This window comes from Electrona antarctica (genome assembly GCF_951216825.1).
Source record: "Electrona antarctica genome assembly, chromosome: 10".
In the NCBI taxonomy this organism is placed as follows: domain Eukaryota; kingdom Metazoa; phylum Chordata; class Actinopteri; order Myctophiformes; family Myctophidae; genus Electrona; species Electrona antarctica.
In genome coordinates this window covers 50,579,494-50,601,643 of record NC_136791.1, presented here as the reverse complement: position 1 = coordinate 50,601,643, position 22,150 = coordinate 50,579,494, and the positions used below count along the sequence as shown (strand labels likewise).

The 22,150-nt window shown below is 41.9% G+C and overlaps 1 protein-coding gene across 1 annotated transcript in view; it reads left to right on the top strand.

Annotated features, from left to right (window-relative positions):
* Positions 1–22,150, top strand: part of LOC306930868 (ryanodine receptor 2-like) — a 170,084-nt gene that overhangs the window by 124,332 nt on the left and 23,602 nt on the right. The window contains 20 exon segments of the mRNA XM_079511964.1: positions 3,930–4,026; positions 5,859–5,986; positions 6,370–6,421; positions 7,456–7,506; positions 7,622–7,721; positions 8,832–8,911; positions 10,475–10,551; positions 10,803–10,876; positions 11,260–11,340; positions 11,785–11,873; positions 14,179–14,307; positions 15,554–15,658; positions 15,933–16,014; positions 16,112–17,448; positions 17,686–17,741; positions 18,054–18,198; positions 18,626–18,712; positions 19,588–19,773; positions 21,474–21,604; positions 22,069–22,111. Of these exon segments, the coding sequence (XP_079368090.1) occupies positions 3,930–4,026; positions 5,859–5,986; positions 6,370–6,421; positions 7,456–7,506; positions 7,622–7,721; positions 8,832–8,911; positions 10,475–10,551; positions 10,803–10,876; positions 11,260–11,340; positions 11,785–11,873; positions 14,179–14,307; positions 15,554–15,658; positions 15,933–16,014; positions 16,112–17,448; positions 17,686–17,741; positions 18,054–18,198; positions 18,626–18,712; positions 19,588–19,773; positions 21,474–21,604; positions 22,069–22,111 (3,130 nt within the window).

The window sequence follows — 22,150 nt, the reverse complement described above, 5'->3', positions numbered from 1 at the left end:
CTCTTCAAAGACCAAAACAAGATGGCGGTTTCGCTCTACCTAATATGTTACTTTACTATTGGGCTGCAAATCTCCAAATGATAAAGAAATGGTATCATTCCCCTGATATCATCTGGTGTAGTATGGAGGCGAACTCCTGCGTTAAATCCTCTCTCCCTGCTTTACTTTTTGCCCCCCTACCAACACAGTACTCACAACACACCAATAACCCTGTAGTCCTCTTCCAAAATATGGAATCAATTCCGACAACACTTCGACTTGAAATCTCCCTCGGCTCTTATTCCCATTTGTAACAACCATTTGTTCTTACCCTATGCCTTAGATACAACCTACAATAAGTGGAAGGAGAAGGGATTGGTCTCTTTTAGAGATCTATACAGTGAAGGCATTTTCAGCTCTTTGGGAGGTATTGCTACTACCTATCATATAACAAATTTTAGTCTGTTTAGGTTTTTTCAACTACGTAACTTTGCCAGCACCCACTTTACATCCTTTCCTACTTTACCCAGTAAAAACATCTTAGAGACTATATAATGGCCCCTTCAGACTCTTTGAACAACATTTCTTCAATCTATAGCTCTCTTGTTTCTTCCCAAACATCCTCACTTTTTGGGCTGAAGTATACATGGGAAAGAGAACTTGGGATTGAGCTGGGGGAGGATTTGTGGAGCGAGGCACTAGACAGAATAAACTCCTCATGTGCATTGTGGAGCGAGGCACTAGACAGAATAAACTCCTCATGTACATTGTGGAGCGAGGCACTAGACGGAATAAACTCCTCATGTACATTGTGGAGTGAGGCACTAGACAGAATAAACTCCTCATGTACATTGTGGAGCGAGGCACTAGACGGAATAAACTCCTCATGTGCATTGTGGAGCGAGGCACTAGACAGAATAAACTCCTCATGTGCATTGTGGAGCGAGGCACTAGACAGAATAAACTCCTCATGTACATTGTGGAGTGAGGCACTAGACAGAATAAACTCCTCATGTACATTGTGGAGCGAGGCACTAGACGGAATAAACTCCTCATGTGCATTGTGGAGCGAGGCACTAGACAGAATAAACTCCTCATGTGCATTGTGGAGCGAGGCACTAGACAGAATAAACTCCTCATGTGCATTGTGGAGCGAGGCACTAGACAGAATAAACTCCTCATGTGCATTGTGGAGCGAGGCACTAGACAGAATAAACTCCTCATGTGCATTGTGGAGCGAGGCACTAGACAGAATAAACTCCTCATGTGCATTGTGGAGCGAGGCACTAGACAGAATAAACTCCTCATGTACATTGTGGAGCGAGGCACTAGACAGAATAAACTCCTCATGTGCATGTGCCCGTATGTGTTTAATTCAATTTAAAGTAGTCCACAGGATTCACTACACTAGGGCCAAGCTGAGCAGAATGTTTTTCATACCTTATCTTTAATTTCCAATATTATTATTATTAACTGTTACACACACTCAATTTTGCTTCTCTCTATAATTCTCCCTGTAAATCTGTGTTGTCCTTATTTTATGTTTTGTACTGTTCCTTTTGTGTCTTTGTATGTCTTGTATTTTAACACAACAGTTAAAAGTAAAAAAAACAAGAACAATGTGCATGTGTCATGAATACAACCTGCACAGGTACTGTACATCATGCATGGCACATGGGTCACACCAACATACGAATGGACTCCACAGCGCAGACCACAACCTTTATTTAGCATAGGTCCCAACTAAAAAATAGCATTAAAAGGTTTACTTGGGGACATCACAATGAGAGCTCTGCACCCACCAGGGTGACATTTTATCCCTGTCCAAAATTATGTTTGCCTGCCATGGTTTTCTTTTTGTTGGGACCGTAGGACGCAGATTACTATGAAAACCTGCAAACCCTGTCAGTCAGTCACGCCTTCCATATAATGGTTGTCAGTCCATCACGCCTCGTGACACGTCATGCCACCATATATGGCCGTCAGTCCGTCATGCCTCGTGACACGCTCCATACCGTACTGTATATGGCCGTCTCCATATATGAGGACACTGACCTCATCAAACCCTGGATAGCCATACATGGAGAAGACTGGATCATCACCTAGATCTGCGAGCAGCCCAGCAACTCTACATCTGACCTCAAACCCTTAGATTTCTATGTATGGAGCTGACCTGTTCTGACATTTCATATGTTGATCCTTCCCCACCCGTACTTCCTCTTCGATGTCTCCCTTTTGACTGATACCTGTCCATTCAAACTCTAGACGGGCCCGTCCCAAAGTTATTACTTGTTATTTGCGCGAGCAGAGCGCAAGTACTGTTTTCGGCTGCGTATGTGAATGGTAAATTTATATAGCGCCTTTATCCAAGACGCTTTACATAGATTGTGCATTACATTCACCCATTCACGCACACATTCATACACCGATGGCGGCGGAAACCATGCAAGGCACCAACCATCAGGAGCAATTAGGGGTTCAGTGTCTTGCTCAAGCACACTTTGACACTAACTCTGGGGGAACCTGGGTTCGAACTGGCAACCTTGCGGTTATACCATCCGGCCACTCTAACCCTGAGCCACTGCCGCCCAGGCGGTTGTTGCCTGCACGCGACCTCACCCTTTTGGGCGAGGTCCCTTCTCGCCCTCAGGGCGTCTATCTGTATACACAAAATATGTAGATTTCTAAGCAAATCTCTTTCAAATCACCACCATCAATGTAACCAACTGTGAATCAGTTTGTTTGTTTTGTGATGAAACTAAGAAATATCTAAGAAGTGCCTTCATTGAAAATGCAGTGCCCCCCAGCAGCGAGAACAGATTCTTTATCATTGCAGTGAAGAGAATTATCAGTGGTTATTTTAAGCTAAAAACCTTTCTAAGAACACATTTTAATGTAAAACACCATAACATGTTGTACTGTATGTTGCAGCAGGGATGTACAGTATTTACATTGTGTTCCTCTCACCCAGGGGTTCTCAACCCGTGGGTCGCGACCCCTCGGGGGGTCACCAAATTATTTTAGGGGGTCCCCAAATTATTTAAAAAAATAAAAGATTAAAAAAAATAAAAATAAAAATCACGATTTTTCAAAAATAGCAGACCTACAAGCTCGTAGCGCGCCACTCGGTGGCGCGCTACGAGCTTGTAGATCTGCTATTTTTAAATAGCTAAAATACTGTCTCATTATGTGTGTGATGGAACAGCGGCTATATGAACCTTGGAACGGAAGCCCCTAAACAGCGCTTCAAGACTTGAAAGAGAGTCAATAATACTATTCGTCCTGGAATGTGAAAGAGACCGTGGCATTGTGTGGGGACTTATTCTGTAATTAGGAGCTAATGTAAACCCTAATTAGGCTATCAATCATAGTCCTGTCACGGCAGTCCTATGGCAAAGTTATTAGCATATGAAAGGCCATTAGGTTAGCGTGTATTATGTGATAGAACTAGACTATTATCTCAGATATGGTGTGACATACAGTAACTTGTGGGATATCCTTGTGCTGCTGGTATCTGGAGACTATAATGAGCCCCACAGATGGTATGGAATAGGAGACCAAGGTGGATTAATGCTAATGATATAATCATAAATCCTCCAGTCCAGGGTTATGGATTGTATTGATTTTTCCTTTGCTTTACCTCTTTATTTCAGCACCATCTGCACTTTTCTAAAGGTGGCCTTACACTAGCCGATTCTTTTCAATCTGAAATCTGATAGCACCACACACTACAGGATAATCGGAGCGGGGCAGAGCAAATATCAAACATGCTTGATGTTGATCGGGTCGATCCCGATCGCGCCCCGAGCAGATCGATTGAGTCGGGCACCCCCCGAGCGTCAGAAAATGCCCGATTATCGGCTAGTGTAAGGCCACCTTAAATCTCTCTCTCTCTCTCTCTCTCTCTCTCTCTCTCTCTCTCTCTCTCTCTCTCTCTGTCCTCTTCCCAGGCATAGAGCTGTCAACCTGTTCCTGCAGGGCTATGATAAGTCCTGGATGTCAGTAGAAGATCACAGCTTTGAGGAAAAGCTTGTGGAAGATTTAGCCGTAAGTGTCAAAGGACGTGTCATACAGTATGTGATTTGCTGTCACTCTGCTGCGATAGTGGACTCCGATAGTGATAACGGCAAACTCCAGCGTGAAAAAGAGATTATCGCCTGCTTGGTTTATTGATGTGCTCAAATTATTTTGTTTTAACGTGTAAGGTCCTTATGGATTGTCAACATATTTTGATGTACTTCAGGCATGGTACAAAGAAGGCCAGGGTCTAAATCTCATAGCCTGTCCACAGACCACTGAGTTGGAACGAACTTTAAAACTCTTTAAAGTTCCTAATGAAGTTCTGTGGTAGTGTGTCGGTGAGTAACTTCACTTTGTGGCCAAGCTAGTCTATGTGTATTGTCTGGCTGTGGACAGTTTAATCTGACATTGTGAAGAGGCCTATTGTCCTCCTGAAGCAGGAAAAACAAGATAGCAGCATGGGGGCTTTCTGCAGTAAACGGATGGAAGGCTACCTTTGTCAGTCCACACATTTGATTTACTAAAATGACAAACAAAATGTAACAGAATGCAAACACTCTTGTTTGTTCAAGCCCTCCCTGTACCAACATCTCATATACAGTATGTCTCACCATTGTGACATGACCTGACATTTTACCTTTTCAACTCAAAACTTAAAAAAAACCCATTCAGGCCTGACGTCGAAATAAACGATTTTTCAAAAATAGCAGACCTACAAGCTGGCGCGCTATGAGCTTGTAGATCTGCTATTTTTCAATAGCTAAATTATAACATAATGTTTAAAACACGAAAAGGGGTTCCCGCCCAAAATGGGTTAAACATAGGTTTATTGATTTTTCTTTACAACATATTAATTTCAAAGCTATTATTCACATATATTTCCCCCCCCCACATCCCCATGGCAGCACAAATACAAAACAAAAATCTCGAAGAAACATCAGGAAATGTCCATAAATACAGAACAAATTTAAAAAATCATGAAGTGAAATCATGAAGCCTCTCCGGCTTCATGGTCTGCCCATTACATCCTTTCTTGATTTTGACCTTAGCTTGCACCTTTTGTTGACTATAATTTCTTTGGTTCAGCCTTATCATTCTCTCCTTCATGAAAATCTGTCCCTCCGGTCGGAAGTTCGCACGCACGCACGCACGCACGCACGCACGCACGCACGCACGCACGCACGCACGCACGCACGCACGCACGCACGCACGCACGCACGCACGCACACACACACACACACACACACACACACACACACACTTTTGTTTCTTATTCTTTTGACAATACAAATATACGTGTATGTTCATGACAGTATAAGCATTTTTGTCAATACAATATCAATCAACCAAAACAGAATGGGAAAAAGACAGCTACATTTGTTAATTGAACTGTATAAGATTGCCATGCATTTGCGTGCATGTGCCTGTGTATGCGCATGTGGTATGGTTGGCAACACATTTTGTGCCCAAGACGTCTGTGGACGTCTTTGGTATTACCGCACATGCAGTGCCCAAGACATCTGTGTACGTCTTTGAAAAAAATATATATATTTTTTTTTTATTATTATTATTTTTTTAAACAAAAAAATCATAACAATGTTTTTTTTATTTTTATACGTGGTGCCAAAGTTTGTGTTTTCGCCATTGAGAATGCATTGGGCGTTTAAATTAAATAACTCAGAAACTATAAAACATTTCAAAGTAAAAGGTTCCAGCATGTGTCTCCACAGTCAGCTGAATTAAAAAAAAATGAATGGATTTTCTAGGTGAAAGTGATTTTCACCCACTTTTGCGTGGGCGCACAAAGTGTTAACAGAGAGCACACATGAGGGGCTTCACATTTTGTGTTGGGTCTTCAGATGGTGGGAGTGGCGGAGCAACGTGGAGGTGTCGGAGAGGAGAAGGGGGCGGAAGGAGCCGCAATGCCGATCGATCCCCTCCTACAACTCATTACACTCTTCAGCAGGAGCGCTCTGATGGAAGGGAGGTGTGTGCGTGTGTGTAATATGTGAGTGTGAGTGCAGTGTGTGTGTGTGTGTGTGTGGCGTGTGTTTGTCCATTATTAGTTTTCACATGCAGTAAAACACCCATCTCACCTTTTATTACAGCTCCAAATCAATCTCCAGGAATGTCAATATTAAGTTGTGACAAATCGTGGACTCTTTGTCTGACACGAGACCATTGTCTCTAAAAGCCTTTGTATGAGTCACGTAGTGGTATCCTCCTTCTAGACTCACCTTGAAGGGCGATTAAGTGTTGCATTTACCCTGTGTTAAAAGTAATGACTTTCTTCATACATTATTGTCAGCTAAGCCTGCTTAGGTGGCACTTGACATGCACTAATGTGTGGCCAATCCCTGCTGTCCACAGTGCACTTGGAAGTGACAGTCTCTACATGTCCTATGCTGCTATCATGGCCAAGGTGAGAGAAACGACATGGACAATGACCTTATTTACTGTATAGTTTTAAGTGATTCGCTTGTGCGCTCAAATATAACCCCCAATCGCTTTATGCAGTAATGTACTGTATCGAGCCAAAGTCAAAGTCATTCCCATGTGCATAATGTTTGCAATCCAGGACGTTATGCAAACCATGTGCCTCTTGGTTCTCTGTATAAATCAATTGTATGTCCCTTGTCCCCCCCGATGGCAGTTGAATTCCCCCTGCAATTTGGTAATTAAATGTCATATGGTCAAAGACACTAAACTACCCGTTTGGCCTATGGAACACTAATTGCATTTGAAAAAGAAATTAGTGTACCAATTGGTAACCTTTAACATCATGTTCCACTTCATCCTAAGTTCACAGTCCTTGTGTCCTGACTCCTGTCCTATTAGTCACTTTCAAATTGGCTTCTCTATTTTGAGTATGTCATTATAGGCAATGTAGTTAAAAAACAAAGTCAAACTAAAATAGCAAGTTCACAACGTTATACAACAGTATATACAGGGATTAAGTGATAAATATAAACCCTTTTGGGGTTTCCTGCCTCCTACTTGCATGTTTTTCCTATTATTACAATTTACAATTTAGGCATTTAGCAGACGCTCTTAATCCAGAGCGATTTACTGTACATTAAGCAAGAACAAAAAGCATGGGAATACATCACATATATAAAAAGCATTTATCAAGAAACATGCGTAAGCTAAGAACGTAGCTAGAACATATCTATATAATGACACTGTACATATAAACTATACATATATACTATACTATGCTGTACAGTGCTATGACTACATACAATGCAATTATTGTGCTGTCTACATAACATGCTATAAGTCTGTATAAAATGCTATCTAAGTCTAAAAAGTATTGTCTTTGTATTGTATAATTGTGCCAAATAAATCAAACTTCCTTATTGTCGGATTAATTTGTACACTCTCTGCTTGCTTTTGTCCAGTTTCATACTGCATTTGTCTTGCTTGTTGTTATGGTTGTCTATTCTCTCCCTCCAGAGCTGTCACAGAGAGGAGGAGGATGGAGAGGAGGAGGTGAAAAGCTTTGAAGTGAGGGCCTCTACTCTATTCTTTTGTTTAAAGGATATTTAATTGTATTGACAAGTTGTTATTAAAAAAAAGAGTAGTAATTAACTGACAATGGACTGACATTTGTGCTGCCCAGGAGAAGGAGATGGAGAAACAGAAGTTGTTGTACCAGCAGGCCAGGCTCCATGAGCGCGGAGCTGCTGAGATGGTCCTGCAGACCATCAGTGCCAGCAAAGGTAATAATAATAATAATAATAATAATAAAACTTTATTTATATAGCACCTTTCAAATTTTCATTACAAAGTGCTTTACAACAACAAACCAAATATACAGCAGAAGACATTTCAAAAGAAAACAAAAATTAGGAAAAATATATATACTAAAATATTTGATTGGGAGTGAAAGCTAATCTATAAAAGTGTGTTTTTAAAAGGGATAAAAGAGGACACTGATTCAGCACGCTTGATCTGTAAGGACAGTGTGTTCCAAAGTATTGGCGCTATGGTGCTGAAAGCCTGGTCTCCTTTGGACTTTAGCCGACACATTTGAGGGTTAAGAAGGTCTTTGGATGAGGATCTCAGGGAGCGGGTTGGGACATAGGGGGAGATTAGATAGGCGATGTAGGGTGGAGCGAGACCGGACCTGGCCTTGAATATGGTGAGAAGGAGTTTGAAATTGATTCTGAAGGAGATTGGGAGCCAGTGCAGGGACGCTAGAACGGGGGTGATATGGTCAAATTTCCTGGAGCCAGTTAGCAGACAAGCAGCAACATTCTGTACTAGTTGGAGACGATGAATAGATTTTTTAGTGAGGCAGGTATACAGAGAGTTACAGTAGTCTAAGCGTGTATGGATTCTCAGCAAAGCCGGAGGCACCCTTAATAATCTACACGGTGGTGGAGATACTGTAGGAACTTTACTTTACCCTTGTGCCACCCCTATATGTAATATAGGAAAAATATCAGTCTAATAGTCTTACCTAGTGGCTGAAATTACAGTAATTGAATCGGATCAAAGGTTATTATCCAGGATTAGTATATTAATTCATTTCTGTAAGCTAGTTCTATTAAAAAACAGTTTGACAGCATGATTTCATACATCCCTGAATCTACATGACACGTACGGTGTGTTTGTCCGTGTCTAGACACCCCTAGCCCTCGGTCTGGAGGCAGGTTATTTTATGCACTTCAGGGAAATCCGTGCACTTCAGTTAGGCTTTAGATTTACGGTCCTTCCTCAAGGTTAGAGCCAGTGTGATCCCACGCTTTCCTGTAGCGGCACGTCTATCTCTGACACATCGTGTTGTTTTGTGATTTTCATAATGATGTGCGTTCTAATCCCTGCAGGGGATATGGGCTCTGTGATGGCCTCTACTCTGAAACTGGGTATTGCCATTCTCAACGGTGGGAATGCCACTGTGCAACAGGTACTGTATTCATATTATTTCATTATGATACAATGGTCCTGACTGTTATTTTGCTGAATTTTATTTGTGATCTCTGGTTATGGTCATGGCAAGGAGACTGCATGCTGCTGTATCACAATTTAAATTTTCCCTTTTTTTTTTTTTTTTTTTTTTAAATATATGTATATTGGTAGCAGGTTTCAACAATTTAAGTTTAGTTTGAACATACCATTTTTTCCCATTTTCTCCCTCACCCCATCCCTCCCCCCACAGTTATCGTCATTATTAAAACAATTAAAACAATATAAAAAAAAACAACAATAATAATTGAGTACAGACATACAAAAACAACAATAACAACAAGAAAAAAAAAAGAAAAAAAATCCAGTCCAATCAAACTTAATTTTCCCTTTTGAACCGGTTTTACTACAATATCAATTTTGGGACTGTGCTGTAAATATTACTGTGCAATTACCTTCTAAAAAAAGACGTGTAAGGGTAAGACGTCTATCCAATCAAGAAACAGGCGGCAAGCTTACCTGATGTCTGTCACGCCCACATGCACACTGCCTAAGCAGTTATTTACAAAGGGGGAGCAGATCATTTGTAGGTTGATTACATCTTTATCCCAGATCGATGTGCTAGACTGACAGTGTGGTAATTAAGTGACGCTGAATTGGCAAGATGATTGCTTTAAGTTGCAGAGGCAGTGTGCATGGAGGCTGTGATTGACAGCCGTGTACCTCCCTCTTGGATATAGGTTCACTGATTGGATAAACGTCAAGGGAATTCTAGCATAGTGGAACTAGTCTTTGCTTCTGATAATCTATAATTCTCAAATATTACTTATCGGTTTCCACCTGTCCACCTGTTTCCACCATTATGAAAATATAAAAATATTGTTTTGAGGTTTTCGGTTTTCTTTTTTAATGATACCCTGTTCTTAGGGGTAGGGTTAGGATATGGGTTAAATTAGAAGAATATGATGTAACTGAGTGCTATACCTTAATATTGGACATGTAGAAAACTGTGTAAAACAGCACACTACTGTGTAAAACAGCACACTATTGCCATAGTTATGAAGTACTACAACCTTGAGTGTATTATTGTAATTTTAACACAGTTTCATTATGATTGCATGTTAATGCAATGATGACACAAGCTTATTGTTACTATTTATTCCACAAAGGAAAAGTGTTCCTTCATCCCCCCCCCCCCCCCACCCCCCTTCTTATATCACATAATTAATTCGTGATCTAGGCTTGAATCCTGATTCATACATATACCTAGTTGCATGTGAAAATAGCAGAGCTTGTAGATATCAGATAATGTAGATAAACTAAGTCCAGGCACAGGCTTTATGTCATGGAGCATTGGACTGTTTCTACATTCAGAAGTGAGCCTATTAATTTCTATGAGTGCTGTTGCCTTGAGAGAGCTATGCTGTTGAGTGTTGACACACTCACAGTGATTACTGATTAGCATAAAAAAGCCCGGCAAAGCAAAATAGCCAATATCTCCTCCATTTGATATCTGCCGCCTCATCCACTCATCTTTCCCTGTCTTTGACGCTCTTTGTGACAGAAAATGCTGGATTATTTGAAAGACAGGCGAGATGTTGGCTTCTTTCAAAGCATGGCAGGACTCATGCGGTCTTGCAGGTGAGTGAGGCGAGCAGAAGGCTGCTGGTTGATGATAATCCGACGTGTTTTGTCACCTGTTACAGAGGAGGGTGACAGACTTCACTGAGCCATGCTAACTGATAGGAATACACCACAAGAATGTCCATAGCACTAACGCTGTTCTCATTTCTGTCTGTGTGCGTGCGTGCGTGCGTGCGTGCGTGCGTGCGTGCGTGCGTGCGTGCGTGCGTGCGCGCGCGCGTGCGTGCGTGCGGTCCTCTGCTGCCCAGTGTGCTGGATCTGAATGCATTTGAGAGGCAGAACAAAGCAGAAGGATTGGGCATGGCCTCGGACGAGGGCTCTGGTACAGTATGAAATGAAAAATCTGTTTCAATACAACTGTGGCACGATGAATGGTCACAGCTGTCGGATCCTTGGCCGTAAATGAACAGAACAGAACAGATTTTTCCCTCATCCATTGTCTCCACCTTGGTCTCCGTATTATTATCCAGAGCTCCTGCCCTTTCACTTTAATGCTATGCTGGCTCTCCTGTAGCCCTCCCCTCCTTTTGTCTAGTACGCCGTGTCTTTCGCTTGAGATCACGCTGTGCTCACATTTTCAATTGGAATAGATTCCATCTAACATCATCCCCTCTGCTTCCATTCCTCTCACACTACGCCTACCTTTATCTCTTCCTCTTGCACCCCCCCCCCCCCCCCCCCCCACTCCCCTGTTCTGTTGCCCAGGCGAGAAGGTGATGCCAGATGAAGAGCTGACACGCGACCTTTTCCGTTTCCTACAGCTGCTCTGTGAGGGACACAACTCAGGTTACTTACACACGCTCGCACGCACGCACGCACGCACGCACGCACGCACGCACGCACGCACGCACACACACACACACACACACACACACACACACACACACACACACACACACACAGAGCTGACATTACTGCCATACAGCCGTCTATTAAACCCTAGATGCTTAGTTTAGACTAGAGTGACACTCGAGAGGGAAGGGGACAGGTTATTATCTTGTCGTTTCCACCTAGTTGTTAAATTAAAGAGACAGGTGAATGGCAGCCTAACGGTCTATTTCAGTCTGCTGTGAATTGTACCGCTTTTCTCTTTGCAACGGGGGAATTTCCATTGCATATTGTAACATTATCCTGCTCTTTGCTGCTGCTTCTTCTTCTTCTTCTTCTTCTTCTTCTTCTTCTTCTTCGTCTTCTTATGTAATGACACTTACTCAATGTTATATGCTATAGATTTCCAGAATTATTTGAGGACACAAAGGGGGAACAACACCACTGTCAACATTGTCAGTTCCACTGTAGACTACCTACTCAGAGTACAGGTGAGCCTACACTGAAAGCCTTAGTTGTATGACCAGAGCACCATGATGCACTGGAGTACTGTGACAAAAATGTAGCCAGCTGTTGGATACATAAACATCGCTGAAACTTTTATGTCCAAAACCGTTACTTTTCAGGAACAGGAGATTTTGATTTCAAATGGACCCAATGTAGATTATTTAGTCACAAGCTCTTGGGCAGCCTTAAGCGCTTTCACTTTCAAAATCTTTGAAAATATGTGACGCTTTGTGAGCCTTCAACTACTGCAGCTGATTATAAAAACTTTGATATGGGCCTCGGCCAGCCTAACGGTCCAGGCACCTAGCCTGACAGCGTAGCAGCAGGTTTGAGTCCCGATCCTGAGAACCTGTGGGTTGCAGGTTAACCTGACTCCATCTTTGCTGGCTACGCTGCACTGCACAGGGCAAAATGCGAATCACCACAAAATCACAAGATATGTAGGTGGAATATGATGGGAACTACCATAAACCAAAGTAAATGCAGCATCAAACAAGGACACAAAGGATTACTAACTGGGTGAAGCTGTTGCAAGGCGATTCTTAGATTATTTACCAAAATTATTTTTCAATTTCACATGGGATCATGTGAGTCTCATCATAAATATATTGAATATACCTGTAAGAGGATACAGCAGCGTACGTATATGTACTCCTTACGCCGACTTAGATCGTTTGGTGCTAGCAGTCAGATCTTGTACTATAGTATATAAGAACAAACTAAGATCTGCGCTAAAATTGTTGGTAGGCCTGTTGAGGTCGTGTTACATTCATTTAAAGAAGCCCAGACCAAGAGCATGCTTAGACTGGTGAAGAGTATCTCCTCTGACCCCTTACATGTTTTAAATGATGAATATCAACTGTTGCCCTCCATGAGGTGGTTTAGAGTCCCTAAATATAAGAAAAACAGGCTAAAGAATTATTTTGTACACCAGTCTGTTCTGCTTTTAAACCAAAATCGGTAAATCAAGAGGATATGTTCTATTGTTCTTGTTCCTGTCTGCCTCTGTGATGTGTGTCCTGTAATGTATCTTCTGTAATGTATTGTCTTGTCTGTATCTTGAACGGTGACGTCATGGACGCAAAACAAATTTCAGTGCAAGCTGACAATAAAGTTGTATCTTATCGTATCGTAAAGGTGTGGCTCAAGAAGAGATCTATGGATGCATTCCTACTGAAATCCAAAAATGATTGCCAGACAGCAATGTAGCAGCAGCTGAAATAACTAGTGTTGCCTCACTGTGTGGTCAGAAGACTTGCCTGGTCATTTTTTACAGACTTCTCATTTGTTCTGGTTAGATCCAATCCAACTGAAATATCCAATTAGTTCAGTCAGATAACTCACGACTAGACTGAAAACATTTTATTCATAATATATAAATACAAGTGTGAATATTATATTTGATATTGTATTTTGAAGAGACCAACACTGGTTTTTATTTGTCTATAAAGCTCTAATTGGGAACTCACCTTCTTATTTAAACTCTCTTTTACAATGGAAAACTATTTCTTATCATACACGCTCTCAAGATTATTTGATGCTTGAGACCATACATACCTCCACCACTTCTGGAAAATCTGCTTTCAAGTGCGCTGCCCCACACACTTGGAACAGACTTCACTAAAGTACAGCTCTCTTCCTTCTCTATATCGCTTTCAACTTGATATATCAACGTTGGTAAATATCAACTGTACCTGTAACTCCCCCCCCCCATTGTACATTGTTGATGTGTTGTAATCTCGGCACCACTGAAAAAGAGGGTCTCAGCCCTCAGTGTGTTCTCCGAGAACTAAATAAAGGTTGAAATGAAATGAAATGAAAAATCTACTGTAGGCATTCACGCTCTGCTATACATTATTCCCTGTTCCCTATTCATGATTAGGAGACTATAAGAGCAACAAGATACACATCTATTACGGGGGAAACAGATCAGGGAAAGCATAGCCTACTAGTGCTGCTGGGAGCAAACAATGCACATTCAACTTTGAGTGGCGCTGGCAGCAATCTGAGGAAGTACAATTAATGAGCTGAGCTTAGATAGAATGTTAATTTGGTCATCTGCTTGACACTTCGTCACATCTACAATGCCAACATAGTGTCGTGCATGCATATAAACCCCTCTCGATCTGCCTGAACTCATTTGGAGTGTAGTATCCAATTATCTATTTTGTGAACGTTGACTACTGTGCACTAACCATTTTCTAAGAAGTAATTTTCTCTGCAACAAAGAATCTTTTTCCTTGGCCTCTTGGATCTGAAATATAAATGTTTTCATGTAATTATCTACAGGAGTCAATCAGTGACTTCTACTGGTACTACTCGGGGAAGGAGGTGATTGATGAGAACGGACAGTGCAACCTTTCCAAGGCCATCAGTGTAGCAAAACAAGTCTTCAACACACTTACCGAGTACATTCAGGTGAGCTTTCACTTGCAGTAGACACTGAGTCAGCAGTCCATGTGCACTCACAAGAACTTTGCCTTCCTTTACCGGAAGGGAATTTTGCTCACCTAAAAAGTTTCATAAGAATTTATGAGATATACGGTCGCAGCCTAATTCACAGAACACCCAATTAGACGTAATATGGCGTTATTAGAAATTAATTATTATTATTATTATTATGGTTTTATTAGACAGAAACAAACACAGTTATAAATATGCAATTATCCCTACATTATAATCTAGAAATTGAATGAAATGTAACATAATTAAAGACATAATTAAACATTGTGTTTTCTTCTATTACAAGAAACACATATATCCTAATTATACAAAATAATTGGTACATTATGGTCTTAAGAAATTGCATAATACCTAACAAAGCCTAATAAGAAATAACATTATTATGACTTAATTGAATGTTATTTCTACTTAGTTGCAGTGACATTACATCTAATTGCAACAGATCTGTGCCGCAATAAACACAATCCCAATTTAACGTCATAACCAGGGGCGGATTTACTAGGCACAGGGATACATTACCTTACCTGAATGAACCTGTGGCATTCCCTAAACTTTCCCGATCTTAAACTTCATATCGAGTTTTCAGCGTGGCAGCTGTATGTGTAGACTATTAGCAATGTGACGTCGCCCCTTGATCAACTCAGGCTGACAGAGAAAATCATATTAATCAAATAAAACACAGATTTATGGATGGAGGGAGTATCAGTCAGTGAAACACACATTCAAGTAGTTGCTGCTGAAAAGCAAAACTTTTGGATCTGTAGACTAATACAGAACACACATGACTGACTCGGTTGGCGGGGGGAGATTGAAAGAATTAATGAAGTCGCGCACTGTGCACACTCCTATTGGAGATGGACATGATAGTGCTGCTGTGTGCCTGGCAGTCACACACAGGCCTAAGCACTGAGCCTCCCCTCTTGTAGAGATTTAATGTTCACATGACAGCGGAGAAGCATAAAAATGTTGGCCTGCATTCTTAAACAACCTAATGTACGACAAAGGTTCCATATAAAATGTTGTTTGTGTCGTTTAATAGTATATTTCCTCTAGGCTTAATTCATCTCCTTTCGATTCGCTAATTATAACAGAGTGTTTCTGTGAAACTGTCGGTTTCTACTAGATACAGTACATTAAGAAGCACCTGCGCTCAAGTGTTATAGCTGCACATGCTCTAATTAACTGTATGATCTGTATTCAGGGTCCGTGCACTGGGAACCAGCAGAGTCTAGCCCACAGCCGGCTGTGGGATGCTGTGGTGGGATTCCTCCACGTTTTCGCCCACATGCAGATGAAGCTTTCTCAGGTTCTGTACATTGTTCCTCTGAATCTTTACGTGCATAAACCTAGTCTCTTGCTAAAACCAAAGATATTACAGGTAATATTGTGATATTGTTTTGCCATTGTACTGTGTTGAGGATACACACATTCTCATATACACTGTTGAGATACACAAACTGACATTTCATCTACTATTGTTGTGTAGGTATTTATTTTTCTTATAACCATACGTATTGGCACTTATGGTTATAAGTAACTGCCAAATGTCTGAAATGTCAGAATTTATTTTTTCATTATAGGATTCAAGTCAGATTGAGCTTCTGAAAGAGCTCATGGATTTACAAAAGGACATGGTGGTGATGCTGCTGTCCATGTTAGAAGGTAGGATTAGCACATGATATTTAGTAAATTGTGATTTTGAGTTTAGTATCAGCACTGCTATACTTAATCTGTCCATTTTATCCCATTTCTTCCGTAGGTAACGTGGTAAATGGAACCATTGGAAAGCAGATGGTGGATATGCTGGTAGAGTCGTCCAGCAACGTGGAGATGATCCTCAAGTTCTTTGACATGTTCCTCAAACTCAAAGACCTCACCTCTTCGGATGCCTTTCAGGAGTATGACCCCGACGCCAAGGGACGCGTCTCCAAGAAGGACTTCCAGCGAGCCATGGAGAGCTGCAGTCGCTTCTCCCACGCCGAGACCCACTTCCTGCTCTCCTGCGCAGAAACCGATGAGAGCGATCTCCTGGAGTACGAAGCCTTCGTCGACCGATTCCACGAGCCGGCCAAAGACATCGGATTCAGCATCGCTGTTCTCCTGACCAACCTGTCTGAGCACATGCCCAAGGACTCCCGACTGGGAATGTTCTTGGAGCTGTCCAAGTGCATCCTGACTTACTTCCGGCCCTACCTGGGACGCATTGAGATCCTGGGCGGTGGAAAGCGCATCGAGAGGGTCTACTTTGAGATCAGCGAGTCCAGCCGCACCCAGTGGGAGAAACCTCAGGTGAAAGAGTCGAAGAGACAGTTCATATTCGACGTGGTCAACGAGGGCGGGGAGAAGGAAAAGATGGAGATGTTTGTGAATTTCTGTGAGGACACGATCTTTGAGATGAAGCTAGCGGCCCAGTTATCCGACTCGGATGCCGGAGAGAGAGGAGCGGAGGAGAGGAGAGAGGCAGACAAAAAGGAAGAGAAAAGCCTTCATGAAGGGGGAGACAAGGAAGACACCAAAAGAGGCCTTTCCCTATCCATGATATGGTCTGCAATTACGTGCCTGCCCCATGGATTGATGATGCTGATGTTTCTATTCTCCATCAAAAACCTGAAGAAACAAATGAAGTGGACAGCTCTGAGGGACCTCCTCACATCGGCCATGTCCTTTCTCAGCTTCATCCTCATGTGTGCGTTCTGTTTAATTTCTGCTTCAGTGCGTGGCGTCCTTTATGTGTTGTACCTTGCCTTTGTCAACGGGGGGCTCATAGAAGCAGCCAAGAGGATGAGGCTCTCAGACCTGCTGGGTGGTCTCCCCGAGCCGACACTGGACGAAGTCATGGGGGTGACGTGCTCAGAGGAGCGGCTGAGGAGGCGCACGGCCAGCTTCACCTCCCAGAGGGAGATAAGGGAGCTGGGTCAGGTGGTGGCCACATTCCCCGGGGAGGTGGGTGCTCTGTCTGACATATTTGGCCTCAGATTGAGGAAGGAAGCCGGGCAATACAGACTTCTAACGCATGACCTCAGAGCCAGTCTGACTGACCTGTTCAGTGGCGCCACCAGACATGGAGACACTACTGATACCCCTGGCAAATATCAGGTGATGGGACTGGGATTGATTTTCTCTCTCTAGTTGCGGTGTAATTTATGTTTTTTTCTTTTTACAGACAGGCTTTTTATCTAGGGCTGCATGGTAAACTCTTTTTTTTCAAGGCTCAGAAAAATCACATTTTATTTGGTGCCATTACCTTTCAAGTTCAACACATGGCACTTTGATATAAAAGTATTGATTTATGCTCGAGTTTGATTTCCAAATGTCTTTTGTTTACACTTTTAGGCCCAAGCCTGCAAAGAGGGGGGAGATGAGAAATTGTCTGAGTCACAGAAAGCAAAGTGAGAATCATCTCTGAAACTGATTACTTGACCTGCTTCAACCTCAGTCTATGACACACCTTTGATCAAATAGTCGTATTATTTACAGATTACATTTGAGTTATAATGCAGTCTTTGTGCAAGGCAAACACTATTAAGCTTTGTTTTTGGGAAAGAAAAGAAAAGCTTTATATAAATGCCCTGGAGTTCAGATAGCTAAGTCATGTGGCAAGGCCAAAACAAACGACAATATATGAAAATGTAATTATCTGTACAAATCTCTACAAAACGGTTTGAGTTCCTTTTTTTGTTTTGCTTTTGCACCATTTGCAGTGAAGACACTTCAGAGGACAGCGATATGATGGAGGAGACCAAGGCTACACGGAGATACAGGAGATTCTCCATTAAGGCGGAGCAACCAGAGAGCCAGCCGTCTGCCGTATGGGAGATGACGAGCACTCATCACAAGAGGCTGCTGGTAATGAATGAGCACTATAAAGCCATACAGTTGGGTGCCACCGATATTGTCCCTTATCATTTGACCCATTTAGGCCTGACCTCAAAATTTAAAAAAATCCAGTTTTCTGAAATAAATATTTTCACGATTTTTCAAAAATAGCAGACCTACAAGCTCGTAGCGCGCCACTCGGTGGCGCGCTATGAGCTTGTAGATCTGCTATTTTTCAATAGCTAAATTATAACATGTTTAAAATGTTTCCGCCCAAAATGGGTTAACTGTCCTTTTGCGCAGATCACGCAAACCTCAGCAAAAAGAAAAGGACAATATCGATGGCCTCCAACTGTATGTTGTGTGCATACATTCATCCAAACCAAATACTCACTCACACTCAACATGTTTATTTCCTTCCTGTGAAATTGATTGTTTTCTTTCTAATTGCTGAAAGAATTACTTTGCGAGGAACTTCTACAACATGCGGCTGCTGGCTCTTTTTGTCGCCTTTGCAATTAACTTCATCCTCCTCTTCTACAAGGTGAGGATTTGTTTGTAATTTCTAACAAACCATATTCAACAACGTGTGATCCGTTTTTCTTTCTTCTGTGTCTCGTTTCCTAGCATCAGTCGAACAAACGGTGATGATTGCGTATGTTTTAACAATAACAATATTTGAAGGATGAGACTTGTTGTTAGAAGCAGTCTTTATAGGTCTTGAACCTTCAGTGCAGTGTGTATGAATCACTCCACTTGGCAGTGATATTTGGCCAGCTGCGTATGTACTGTAGTGCAGACTCCACGCTCTCCTGTGTGGTTCTGTGTTCATTTTTTCATTTTCTTTCTCTCAGCAAGAATAATGGAAAGAATCCAAATACTGAAGGAGTTGCTGGATTCTCTATTCCTCATTGAATATTTGTAGTTGTTGTTGTGCTGACATGCTGTTATCAGGACTTCCTTGAAAATATCCTCCATGGATAAATAAAGGTTAAAGAAATGAAATGAATAGAAATTACATAACACAGAATTATGTGAAGTGTTTACCTTTACCTGTATGATGTTGTTGCCTGACGACCTAGGCCTGACTCACACCTTCACAACAGATTGATGCAGACGTATTGACTGATGCAAGCTCACAATGCTTTTCCAATGGGAGTCACATGGTTTGACACAACATTTGTGTTGTATGAGGGGGTGGGGGGCAGTCGAAACACAGCCGAAAGCCGTACAACACAAATGTTGTGTCAAACCATGTGACTTCCATTGGAAATGCATTGGGGCAAGATGTAAACAAACCCTTTCTTTACATCTAGCATGCATCAATGTTGTATGCTAGATCGAAAGGTGTGAGTCAGGCCCTAGAGAGCGAGATAGTAAGTGTTAAAAGTGTACCATACCTACTGTCTTTCTCCCCAGGTGTCATCCTCGCCCAAACAACTTGAGGAAGAGGATGAGATGGTAGGGCAGGACCCAGTCTCGGAAGGCAGTGTTTGTTTTGTCCTGGAGGAGAGCACAGGATACATGGAGCCATCTCTTCACTTCCTGGCCATAGCACATACCATCATCTCCTTCTGTTGTATTATTGGCTACTACTGCCTCAAGGTGCGCCATCGTCAAATTGCCGCTGTCGGTCGGGGACCTTGTATGTCCAAAAGTTTCCAAAACGTTTTTTTCTTTTGACAAAAAAAGAACTTGTGTTCCAATGGTAGCCTGGCTAATAAGCCAGACTAATATCACACAACACTGTCACGGTATATTAGTCTGGGCTGGCTCCACTTGGATTTCATTTCCCGGGGGGCGGGTTCAAACATTTTCTCTTTGACGCAATTGGTCAAAGCTACTGTCAGTCAAAAGTCTCAAGCATTGAACGTCACTGTACCAAAGCCCGCCCATATTGCATACCGTGTCCCGATTGGTCCGACCTGTTCTCGGTTGTAGGAAAGAGGCGTGCTACTGAGCCTCGCCAGACCGTAATCCGCTGATTCGGTCTGGTTTATTAACCAGGCTATTCCAATGGATCCAATGTCGTTATTATTAGTCCCAATTTAAGCGCTTGTTAATATAAATATAAATATTATTAATATTAATATTATATTAATATTAATATTAATATTTATAAAACCCACAGCCACTTTCAACCTGGCCGCTGTATTTTGGGGCACCAATTTATTGTATTGTTTTCTCAAATGTTCAGAATGTTTCCAAAATAGTGAAAATATTCGATCTACAAGCTGTGAGCTTGTAGATTGGCTATATTCATTACTTTTGGATAAAATTATGAAACGGATAAATTAAAAGGACTTACAAGGTTTCTACCCGACAGTGATTAAATACCGTATGTCACCACAGTCTATCCATATACAAATCAATTATAATGTGCCAAGCCTCCAGCCAGGGCCCAAGGTAAGGTGGTATTTTATGAGGTTTTAAGCGGTATGAAATAATCTGAAATACTGTATGTCACTTTTTAAAACCTCACTTCAAGAGAAAGGCTCACTCAACCCAAGGACAGTCTGGAAATGTTCAGAAATATACTGGGATATACTGGGTATTAAATAAATATAATGTACTGGGTATTAAAGGTATATTCAGTGATTTCACGTAATTCAAATATCACTTATTTTTTTTGTTTTGTTGTGATAATCCTCCCTACTATAGAGTCTGCTGATCATAATGAGGAGTTCCTCCCTGTCCCCAGTTAACCCCTGGGGTCAAAAAACCTTAGGTTTCGTTTTTGGCTGCATGGCCCAGCCTTCATCCAATCAGGATAGAGAGGGGCCTTCTGCCAATCATGATCGAGTGGGGGCGGGCCTTGCTGTGAGTGCTGTTGGCCCGTCGCGTGTCCCCCCACTTTAGTGCGTGCATGTGCACATCTTGTTACCGGGGCGGACCAGGGGTTTTTCCAAATCACCCAAATCACTGAATGCTCCTTTAAATATAAAATATTATATATGCTGGGTATTCAGATAATACGTATAAGGAATATAATCAGCACTCTCCGTCTTAAGAGTCGCTTAATAATGATTAGACTGCTGCTGCGGATCCTAATAATTGTTAAACTAGACTCTTAAGCCCAAACCGCACCAATGGTTCACCATGCAACTACTTGCAACCATTATCCCCAATGGCAGTTGCAATTAGTGAGGTTAACCTGCAAGGAGTTGCGACTAGTTTGCATTGGTGCGGTTTGGGCTTTAAGTCCCAAAAAGAGTGCGTATTGTTGTATATTCCTTTCTACTTCTAAAACCTCCCTTTCTGTCCATGCAGAAAGTTGGTTTTAGCTCAGTGCATTTGATTGTAAGGTACCGCTGGTGATCTTCAAGCGCGAGAAGGACGTGGCCCGGCGGCTGGAGTTTGACGGCTCGTATGTGACGGAGCAGCCAGCCGATGAGGACATCAAAGGACAGTGGGACCGACTGGTCATCAGCACACCGTACGTTCAGTCATAAACGTAATGGATCTGTTTTTGTATTGATTGATACTTTATTGCAAACAGTACGGCGAGTACAATAATACAAGCAATGCTAAAAGGATAACAGAAAAAGCCCTGAGGGCATGTTTCCATTGTATTCAGTATGTATGTATTCATTTGATAATCCGGACATCCAAGACGTACAATACAAATAATCATCAATACAGGAGCAATAGCGGGTATATTCACAGTTGCAGTTCGCTGTTTCATTCAAAATTAGTCAAAAAACAAAAAGTCCATCTGACGTTCATCAATTATAACCTTGCTAGTTCATGTAGCGGAAAAACTTACTGTACTTTTTCCCTTGGGACAATTTTCCACGTTTTTCACTTTGTAACACCCCCCCAGCCTCCCACCCTTGCATGTTTAAATCACCGTTTATGCCAGATAAATCATTTGTGATGGCCTTTTGTTTCTCTTTCCAGGTCCTTTCCCAGTAATTACTGGGATAAATTTGTGAAGAGGAAGGTAAGGGCTTTTGCAGAGCCGTAGCCGATATGCCTTCTG